Source organism: Lissotriton vulgaris, chromosome 2_1 (genome assembly GCF_964263255.1).
Source record: "Lissotriton vulgaris chromosome 2_1, aLisVul1.2, whole genome shotgun sequence".
Lineage (NCBI taxonomy): Eukaryota > Metazoa > Chordata > Amphibia > Caudata > Salamandridae > Lissotriton > Lissotriton vulgaris.
In genome coordinates, this window is record NC_141687.1 from 778,663,620 (window position 1) to 778,674,758 (window position 11,139).

Consider the following 11,139-nt stretch of genomic DNA (forward strand, 5'->3'; position numbering starts at 1 on the left):
CACTGTCTTTAGTATTTCACAGATTTTAATTGGCATTAGGCGGATTGGTGGCCTCCCACACAGTTGGGAGCAACCCTGCACTGCAGGTGCTTGAGTTAGGTCCCTGTTATAAACTTTGGCTATCATGGCACCAAACAGGCATGCTTGAGCCTCCCTACAAGAGTCCAATATACCAGCATTTTCTTCTTTCCCTTTCATTGTACTTAATTCAGTCCACCACCCCTCCACCCATTCATTAACTTTCCATTCAGTTATTCAATTCTCCCGTTTTGCATCTTCCTTTTAGCATTGTTGAGGTTTTGTAATTCTCGAGTCTGAGTCCATTTTGTTCTGTGCCACCATTTTGTGTTGCCCTCACGTAGGCCTGTGAAGGTAGCCTGGCGAACAAAGTGGCCTGGCCTTCTTAGTTCATGTATACATTAAGTAGGTTTCTTTTTGACTCTGAAATGAACTGTAAGAAACTGACCTCTTCACCTGACACTGACCTCGCAAAGCCAATTTCCCTGATCGATCTTTGTCTGAGATTGCCAATCAATGTTCAGGACATTGTTAATTTTTAGTTTCATTGCACATGCCTTATCTTGTTCAGCATCTGTTACTGTTTCTTTTTTATGTTTCTTCATTACATGGGTTATGCTTTCAATTATAGGTTTGTCCGGCTTGTGGAGATTGAATTTAGGACATTCCTAATAACTAACTTTTGGGTTGGGATACTGTAAATTGAGTTTTTGTTATGTGATACTTTGTTTGAAAATGTACCTTATTGGCTAGAATTTTGTGCAATGGGTGTACATTTATAATGTGAATAATGGGTATAAAAGGAGACGTCTCGCCTTAGTAAAATGAGCAGTCTCCTGAGAATTTACACCGTGATGTATTTCTAGGATCACTGTTACTAGCTGTAGCTAATAAACTTGGTCTCTGATGCCATCCAGAAGTATTCCGTGTCTCTGTATACCAAGACAGGTGAACTCGAAGATCTTAGGCGTGCCCATGACGCCGCTGGGTTAAACCCCGGTTATTCAACTGGCGCCCAAAAGTGGGGCGACTTCAGCGGTACTGGTCCAAGCCCGAAGATTGTGAGGAGCCCCGTGAGGAAATTCTGAAGGACGGCCGCCACTTCATCGACCCCTGCATGTCGACGTGGGCCGAAGGTTTTTTTCTGCGAGGCTTCCCCTTTCCGACAGCTGCGAAGGACTGCTGCCCTGACTGTCACCCAGTCATGGACCCTCTTGTGATGATTTGTAAGGTGAGACGTTAGACGGTCTTCTGGTGGCGTGACAGACATTTTGGTTAAGTATAAGTGGGTCGCTCCCACGACTTTGTTTTGTTTCTTGGTTTTGATTCGGCCATTGCAATAGTCGAAGCCGAGGGGTTCGTATATTTGCGAGTGTATAATTTTTGATAACCCCTTGAAGTTTGAAGCAAGACTAGTGAGCTAAAAGATGCCTGGTTTTAGCAAATTTAGGAAATGGTTTTGTTGTAGTTGTAATCAATGTTCCCTCTAATTTTTTTCCTCTGTGTGCGGCAGTGTAGTGTCTCTGTGCGCTTCAGCCGTGGCTATGTGCGCCAGGAAACACAGCGTGCGTGTGTGCAGCGCCAAATATCACTACAAACGTTTGCTTAAAACCCTAGCAGCCCAGCTCTGTTAAGAAAAGACATTTTATTCCTCTGTCTGATGTAACATTTCCTATACATGGATTTACACACTATGATTCAGTGTCTCTGTGTAATGTGTATGTGATGTAAAGTGCTTAACACCTTACACTGGTATGAGTGGCGCTATTAAACAATATAAATATGAAAGAAAGAGGGGTTTTGGAGACTTGAGGGTCACTGTTAAAGGTTGGTAATGAGAATATCTGTGGCTGAGGTGGTCATTGGGTCGCCAACAAACACGGTCACAGCAGGTGCCACCAGCACTAAAGCCGGCCCTGTTGAAATGGCACTAATAATTACAGTGAAAGTATGAAAACATCCCACATTGCAATTTGAAAAATTGGCAGCTATGTTGCTGTATTTCTTTTCATAATAGGGTTGGGCTGCGGGGTGATTGTGAGCATTTGTTAAGGTTTTCATGTTAATTGCAGCTCATGATGGGTGCTGCGATTAACATGAAAACTTTAACAAATGCACAGGGACATCTTAAGGATTTTGAGTGCCAGGGCCAAACTTATTTCCGGGGCCACTGATTTGAACAGCTTTGGATATATTTCAGCTTTTTCATGTCCTTTTTGGCCAGGTCACCGACACTGCAGAGGCACACTGGTCCAAATTTTAAATGTGCTTCCATGTAATATTCAGAGATAGTTGGATGTAAGTAAGTAAGTAAACTGAGCTTATAAAGCGCATGGTTACACTGACCAGTGTGTCCCCGTGCTGTAGTACCAGCCTAGCACAGCCTCCCTTGCCATCATATATCCCATTCCCCCAGGCAAACCTCTCTGGCCTACCCCCTATGGAATAAGTAGGTTTCCAGCTCTTTACGAAAAGCCAGCTCTAAGGTTTCCAACCAAAGCGTCAGAGGTAATCTGTTCCATTGTTGTGCTGTCAGAAAGCAAAACGAGCGCCCTCCCATTCTCGCTCTTCTGATCTTAGGGACCTTAACCTGTCCCGTCCCGCTAGATCTCAATTTTCGGGTCGGATTGTATAGGGTTAGCAGGTTCTGGAGATAACAGGGCCCTTTCCCCTGTGTGATCCGATGACTCACACATAGGGCTTTGAACTGCACCCGTTCTTTCACTGGCAGCTAGTGTAGCATCTCCAGAGCTTTCTTAGAGGGAGCTCTCTTTGGCAGCATCAACACCAGATGAGCTGCCGCATTCTGTATGCGCTGAAGCCTCTGGATGCACCTCACATTTGCTCCCAAATAGAGGGCATTACCATAGTCCAGCCTCGAAGTGACCAAGCCATGGACTAAGGGTTTCCTAGCTGTTGATCCAAAGTCTTCCTGAGGCCCCGCAAGATGCCAAAACAGGTGCCTGCAACTCGTCTAGTGTGGTACTCAAATGAGGTTTTAGAGTCAATCCATACCCCCAGGTTCCTGACTTGTTCACTGGGTGAGGGTAGAGGGCCAAGCGTATGAGGCCACCACACCGAAGTCCATATTGACGGCGCCTTCCCAACAATCAGCACCTCGGTTTTATCACAATTCAATCGGAGACCGTTGCTAGCCATCCAGACAACCAGTTCTTGTAAACAAGAGGTGAAATTACTGGCTGCATCCTCAGCTGGCTGTGCCAAAGCCACAACCAGATGAGTGTCGTCTGCATATGACACTACTTGCACCCCATATTTATCGGTAATCTCTGCCACTGGCGCTACATAAAGATTAAAAAAAGGGTCGGGCTAAGGCTGGACCATTGAGGGAACCCTTGCTTCAGGCTTATAGCTTTTGACCTATATGGTCCCTGTGCTACTTGAAACTATGAACATGAAGAAAGGATTCCAGCCATTCCCACACCTTACCAGCCACTCCACCCCTATTCAGATACTGCAGCAAAGTGTGATGCGCTACAGTATCAAATGAGGCACTTAAGTCAGGTAAAATGGGTGCCGCCGTTTGACCCTCATCCAGTGGAGTGCATGGAAGCCAGATTGCGTGGGATGGAGCAGCTTATGAGTGTCAATATGGGCTGTCAGTTGTTGATTAACAGCTTTCTCCGCAATCTTGGCGAAGTAGGGTGAAAGCGAGATGGGGAGCAGGTTGTTTCACCACTCCATACTGATGTTCAGCTTTTTTTTCAAAGTGAGCACCACTGCCTCCTTCCATGTTTTCGGCACCCTACCTGAGCTAAAAGAGAGCTCTAACAAGTGTCTGATATATGGCTCCAAAGTCTCAGTGCTTCCCCTTAAAACTTTAGCCTGCGCAGGATCTTTAGGCAAGCCAGATGTAATACTAGTCACTATCTTGCTCAGAGTATCCCAAGCGGGGACCCTAAAGGCCACCAGACAGTCTGTGTTTTTAAAATTGTTACATAGCCTGAAGGAAAAGGAGAGGAGACTCGTGAGAAATAAGATTTAGTGGCAGAGAAAGGGGGAGAGAGGAACAAAGTAGAAAAAAGTCAGGGCGCAAAGACGAGAAATGGGGAAGGGATAATGGAGAAATTGGTAAGAGAGGGACAGAAAGAAAGGTAGCCAGAGGTTTTGGAGAACTGGGAGGGAGAAAGGAGAATGGAAAACCGGTAAGAGAGAAGGCAAAGAACAGGCAGTGAGAGGGAAATGGAGACAAGAATGGGATGGGGAGAAGGAGAAAGTGAGTAAGCGTGGAGCGGGATGGATATGAGGAGAAGAAAAAGAAGAGAAGGAGATGGCGAGAGCAGCTGGGGAGTGGAAGAATAAAAGGACAAAAGATATGTCAGAGAAGACAGCAAGTGTGGTATGGCAATGCTTCAGAAGTGCAGTTATGGGGGTAGCAGAATGCACACCGAAATTTTCTCTGTGTTTTCCATATTTAAACTTGTTTCATTTTTTCTTCCATGCTTTTCTACTTTCACGTGCAGACTGGGCACATGCCTCACCTCAAAGCACGTTAACATAATGCAAATACAATTGAAACGGCAAAGCGCTCCATCACCAATCGCACAGCCAGTGAGAAATTGTTCCAAACTCTTCTTGTTCAAACATTTTATTATTGCTATTCCACGTTCTTCGTGTAGCACCAAACGTCCCTTGATTTTTCACGATAAGACTGACAGTAGACCCCTTTTGTTTCAAATGAAGCAATTATGCCTATCCGGGCCTTTTATTGCAACACGTGGAGTTACGAAATTCATAATAAGCAGCAACATTTCTTTTTTGATAATGTTCCAATGCATTTCGGGCTTCTTAATGCCCTTCGTCAGAGGTAGCTGTTAAATCACAATGAAAATACAACCTCTATTAATCTCGTGTCAACAAACTCTGATGTTATACACAAATGCATCCCTTAAATCAATTCTGTTGATATTTTTTGTCATTCATATGCAGATAGGCTAAACTCTTTTCCACTCATTTTTTCTGCATGCTTAACACAACAGTTTACCTACTTCAAACTCTCACCCCTTGCCAGAAATAAATAAAACACCCATGTCGAGTCTTCCCTGAACGCAGCAACCTCCCCTACACCAGCCTCGGTATTAAACCTGCCATACTAAACCGCATAATCAAGCGAAACCTCAACCGCAAAAATGTGCCCTATCCCATTATAACCATACAAAAACCATACCTTCACTACCTCACTCAAGGATTTTAGTTGTGTCTAAAACACTACCACTAACTGTTGAACTCTGTAATCGCTCCCCTAGACTCGTTCTTATCCTCATACCTGCTCTAACTCCATCCTTAATCCTGGCAATACCAAAGGTTTCCATCTTCATGCCTGTTTTACACAAACAGATGCTCGAGCAGCTGACTCCTCCCCTTGTTCAGAATTTAAACCCTTGCCCCTACATAACTCTCTCACCTCCCCATCCTCATTACCTTCAACTCCCTTCCATTAAAGTTACGCCCACATCCCTCCACTCCTACTTTTTACCTTCTCACTCGTGTTTCCAATTATGTTCCCAATGAAAAATATGCTAATTGCTTGCAACTAAGTTTCCCAGAGAACTACGTTACCCACAATCCCTTAATTCAATCTAGTCCTCTTTATTTGGCTAACAGTCTAACACAAAAGATGAATGGTTTACAATCTCGTAAATAAACTGCTTAATTACTGCATCAGACATGAATTTAAAAAAGAAAAAAACATAAGTGGCCGAAAAGTGTATACGTTTGTTCTGCAGTGTATTTATCAACCACAGACCCTAAAGGACTGTCCACCGATGACTTAGTACTTCCTTTTCATGAATTCAAAGCAGCTTTATCGTGATGATGTAATCTAGTGGTCCAAATAAATCGTTCTTAAATTGGGTGCGAACTGTAAGCGAGGCAAGAATTAATTCATTGAATGCAGTTATGGGGGTAGCAGAATGCACACCGACATTTTCTCTGTGTTTTCCATATTTAAACTTGTTTCATTTTTTCTTCCATGCTTTTCTACTTTCGCGTGCAGACTGGGCACATGCCTCACCTCAAAGCACGGCAAGGCGCTCCATCACCAATCGCACAGCCAGTGAGAAATTGTTCCAAACTCTTCTTGTTCAAACATTTTATTATTGTTATTCCACGTTCTTCGTGTATCACCAAACGTCCCTTGATTGTTATTCCACGTTCTTCTTGTATCACCAAACGTCCCTTGATTTTTCACGATAAGACTGACAGTAGATTTCAGGTTAATCCCAGTGCCCGTCTGGGGCTGTGATTAACCTGAAAGCTTTAACAAAGCCACACAATCACCCTGCAGTCCAGCCCTGTAAAGAAAATAAATGCAGCACCTCTACAAACACGACGTGAAAAGCACACATCGTGTTTGTAGAGTTGCTGCATTTCTTTTCATAATAGAGCGCAGCTCAAGGGTGAAGGGCACATTGTTTGCTTCTGTTTAAAGTGTTCATGTTAATTGCAGCTTGTGACGATGCTGCAATTAACACGAGTACTTTAAACAAAAGCACACATTAAAGAAATACCCGGTATCGCGCCGCCCGCTTTTAAAAGCACCCGCGCTGAATGTTGTTGATTGATGTGCTGTGTGTGTGCGCGCTCCACACACAGCACTGCGCGCTTCATACTACAGACGTGGGCGCGCGCCCACGTGCGCACATTATTGGGAACAGTGGTTGTAATAGGGATTCCCGATTGGAGGACTCGTGTCCGATACCTCCGGTTGGAACTCCAACTTATGAGCTCTATTCAAAGCATGGTGTAGGTCCCATTACCTTTAATGAAGTATGGGTCCATTATACAAGGAAAGATGGTGTTTTACGATGGCATCAACATGGTAGTTTTGAATCAGATGTTTTATATAACCTAGAAGTTGCGCTATTTAAGAAGAAAGCCCGGCCGGCGATGTTTGACTCTTTCCGCCTTTGGCGTAAGGAAGCCAAACAGTGAGAAATTAAGCAAGCTAAGAGAGATAGGAAGGAAAGGAATATATCGGTAATGCAAGCTGCTAGGCAGTTTAAGGAAGATGAAGAAGATCGTGCGATTGAAGTGTCAGATAGACAACATTGCATGGCCATTGACAAATGTTACCCGGCTTTACCACCCCCCCTTTCAAATGTGACTGAAGACCCTGAAAAGGATCCTTTGATGTCACATTTACTGAGATTACCACCCCCTTATGTGCAGGGTGCTACTGCACCTCCATTGCCTCCAGTTATTGCACCCCTTGTTGTCGTTCAACCCCCTGTTGTTGTTCAGCCACCCGTTGCTTCACAGGTGGTTCTTTCTCCCACGGCGCAGCCCCCTCAAGGGCCGCCAGCCTTGCCACCCGCCTTGCCTCAAGCTCCTTTGCCTTACACTCCTTTATCTTCGACTTCTCTTATTTCTGTCCCTACGTCTTTGTCGCCTCGAAACACTTTGTCTCCTGTCCTCATGTCAACTTCTTCTCCTTCTGCTCGGCAACGAATGACTGAGACTGTCACTAGTCTTTTGTCTCCTTTCTTTGGGTCACTGAATATGACCCCTGTTTCTGTACGTAAGCAGAGACATAGTCAGCTCCCTGGTCCCGAAGAGGGGGCAGTGTTAGATCTCCTTGCTCGTAGATGGATTTTGAATATCTCCAAGTACAGTCCACAAGTGGTTATGGATATCTTCCTACAGGGGGAGGCACCAAAACAAAGGTATGTTTTTGATGTCATGTGTACCTTCCTTCGTCAGGAGTGGGAAGATAATGAGTTGGGTTCAATTCCACTGGAATTGCTTAATGTTCAGTCTGAATTTGCTAAAGGGACGATAGTGGGTTCCGATGTTGAGGAAACGGTAGAGACACTACTCACTTTTAGGTCTAGACTTCCACCTCAGTCATTGTTCGAACCTGACCCTTCTGTTAGGAGAAAATTGAAGCAGTATCCTGTGAGAGAGGTTCCCCCTGTATGGAGAGAGGCAGTTGTGGCTGATGCCGCTCATGGTATTGCGGCTGCACCGGCTCATTTTCAGCGAGTGTGGGTACATGTCCCTTGGAAGAGAGCTGAGGTCCTGGCTCTTAAGCAGACCTTGCCTGACCCCGTAAAAATCCTGCTGGTTATTACAAGGAGTTGTCTCAGACAGTTGATGCGTCTGTTATGAATTTAGCTGACCTAGATATGTTGATGGGTAATGTAGTTCCTCAACCCTTGTGGGCGAAGGTCCGTCACGAGGATCACGCGCTAGAGTTAGGAGATACGTGGGTTAATATTACTGCTGCAGATGGTCGGCAGGTAGGAGGTGCCAAACCTGAACCCCTAGTTGCAGAACTACCTGGTAGGATTATTAATTTAATGAAAACTATGATGCCTCCTCTGCGGGTGAATTGGGACAAGTTAGCAGCATGCAAACAAAAGAAAGACGAGAGTGTGTCTGATTTCTTCACTAGGTTTGAGGAAACATTCATTGATCATAGTGGTCAGGACGTGAGTACAGAAGGTGGTCAGGGGTTGTTTGTAGATAAGTTCGTTTTTAATTTACTTCCTGAACTTTCTAATAAGTTAAAGGACTCTGAGAGTTCATGGGCTGTTTCTTTTTCGGCCCAGATATTGGCTACTGCACAATACTATGAGAACAGCGATAAAGATGAGAAGGATAAAGTAGAGAGGAAGACTAGAGAATTAAAAGCAAAAGTTCTTCTGCAGCAGGCTTATCCGCCTCGCCCTAATCAGCGTCAGTTTCAGCAACCTTCCCAGTTTCAGCAACCCCCACAGTTTCAGAAACTGTTGCAGAAGTCTGAGTCTTTTGCTTCGCGACTCCCGCTAGGCCCTAATCAGTGTGCTTATTGTAAAGAAGAAGGTCACTTCAAGAATAGTTGCCTGATCTTGTCACAGCGTGCGAATGGTATGTCTGGTCTGAGAGGTCGTGGTGGTTTCCAACAAGTACCTAGGGGTAGGGGATGTGGTACATTTCCCCAGAATGAATGTTCCTTTTCCCCTCAGAATTCTATGAATTATTTTGACCAACAGAATGTTCTGACCGTCCAGTCCGCTCAGTACTACACTGATGATTATTATGTTGGAAGTGAGAGTGCTGGTTTTAATGATAGTTAAGACAGCCATGGACAAAGGGAGGGAGTAGTGTCAGTTCCAGTAGACCAGAGTGGACCTTATGTTGAAGTGATTACATCAGGTATGGCAGAACCTTTTCTTTTGGATACTGGTGCAGCAAAGAGTTCTTCATGCACTCTAAACTCCCTGGCGCACCTTTGTCTGGCTTGACCAATATTTCAGTAGGATTTTCTGGCGCCCCAGTTCGTAACCCGGTTTCTTGTCCTTTGCCCCTTTCTATTGGTCCCTGTGAATTGAAGGCTCCCCTTATTCTAACGACTGGCTGTGGCGAGAATCTGTCGGGTTTGGACTTGTTGAAAAGATTGCATGCGACATTACATTGTTCTCCTTCGGGAGTACAGCTTACGGTGGGTAAGAAAGTAATTTCCCCAATGTATCTGTCTAAGGATCGCCTTCGACTGGAACTGCGTTCTCTCCCTGATACACTTTGGGCTACAGGTCCTAATGATGTTGGTCTCTTGCAGATTCCACCCTACGTTGTTACCCTTAAGTCGAATGCTAAATTACCTCGCATTCCTTAGTACAAAATTTCCAGTGATGGCGAAAGAGCTCTTTTAGCGATTATCTATGATTTGGTTGAGAAAGGTGTGGTTGAAGAAACCAAAGGTGATGTGTGTAACAGTCCTGTTCGGCCTGTCCTTAAGCGTACTGACTCTTCTCAGCCACCTGTATATCGGTTTGTGATCGACCTTCGAGAGGTCAATAAGATCGTTGTGCCACAGTTTCCTATTGTCCCGGACATTACTGCTTTATTGACTATGATCCCTGCCTCAGCTGCTTGGTTTTCTGTTATTGATCTGAAGAACGATTTCTTCAGTATTCCGATTGCTGAGGAAAGTAGGGATATTTTTGGCTTCTCTTTAGGAGGCTGCAGTTTCCGGTTTAAGCGCGCTCCTCAAGGTTATTGTGAGAGTCCCTCCATTTATAGTCAGGCTTTGAAAACTCAGCTTGATACTCTTGCATTGCTTTCTGGTGCTACTCTTATCCAGTATGTTGATGATCTATTTGTTGCTGCTGATGATGAAGAGATTTGTAAAGAAGTTACTCTTTCTTTGTTGCAACACCTGTCTGACCATCATCATAAAGTGTCACCTTCGAAGTTGCAGTATTGCCGCCAAGAAGTGACCTACTTAGGTCATCTCTTGTCGAAGGAGGGAAGACGATTGACCCCAGAGCGTATTCCAGCGATTGCCCAAATGACTGTGCCATGCACACAGAGAGAGGTGCGTGCCTTCTTAGGTATCACCTCGTATTGTAGACAGTGGATTCCGAATCTTTCTTTGCTAGCGAAACCTTTGTTGGCACTTACTCTTAAGGACACACCACACCCTCTTCCTTGGTCTGACGAATGTCAGAAGAGTTTTTCTGAATTGCGTGATGCATTGTGTTCTGCTCCGGTGTTGGGTACCCCCGACTACAGTAAACCTTTTACACTTTATGTACACGAGAGAGAAGGTTGTGCGTTGTCAGTGTTGAAGCAACAATTTGGAGACAAGCAGCGCCCATGTGCGTATTTTTCAGCTACTTTAGATCCGGTAGCTAGGGCGTTGCCTAGTTGTCTAAGAGCTACAGTGGCAGCGGCCGTTTCTATCCGACAGTCTGCTGGTTTGGTATTGGATAATACATAGATTGTGATGGTCCCACATGCAGTGGATACCCTATTGAATAGAACGAAGACTCAACATCTTAGGAGTGCGCGTTTGCCAGGTTATGAGTTGACGCTTTTGGCTAGCCATGTGCACATCAAGCGGTGCAACACATTGAATCCAGCTACATTGTTGCTGATTTTTGTAGAGATAGATGCTCAGGAACAGCATGACTGTTTTCTCCGGACAGAGGAGGAAACAAAGGGTAGAGTTGATCTGAAAGATACTCCTCTTTCGAATCCTGATGGTACCCTATGAGTAGATGGTTCGTGCTTTAAGTTTCCGAATGGAAAGACGACTGCAGCATATGCTGTCACAACTTTGCACACGATTGTTGAAACAGCGCGTATTGCATAGAATTCAGCGCAAGCAGCGGA

At 44.8% G+C, this 11,139-nt stretch overlaps 1 protein-coding gene across 1 annotated transcript; it reads left to right on the top strand.

Moving 5' to 3' along the window:
• The first annotated feature begins 620 nt into the window (after positions 1-620).
• LOC147731150 (uncharacterized) lies at positions 621-10,806 on the top strand. The gene is made up of 3 exons (XM_086954155.1): positions 621-1,482; positions 6,696-8,028; positions 10,786-10,806. The coding sequence occupies exons 2-3, from the start codon at positions 7,021-7,023 to the stop codon at positions 10,804-10,806; spliced, it is 1,029 nt and encodes a 342-aa protein (XP_086810281.1). The 5' UTR covers positions 621-1,482; positions 6,696-7,020.
• Positions 10,807-11,139: the final 333 nt, after the last annotated feature.

What these genes read in the sequence shown, in the direction of transcription:
- LOC147731150 (XM_086954155.1), top strand. Translation starts at nt 7,021, where the DNA reads ATGCAAGCTGCTAGGCAGTTTAAGGAAGATGAAGAAGATCGTGCGATT. An exon ending in CTCATTTTCAGCGAGTGTGG is followed by an intron (nt 8,029 to 10,785) that starts GTACATGTCCCT and finishes CCTATTGAATAG; the next exon opens with AACGAAGACTCAACATCTTA.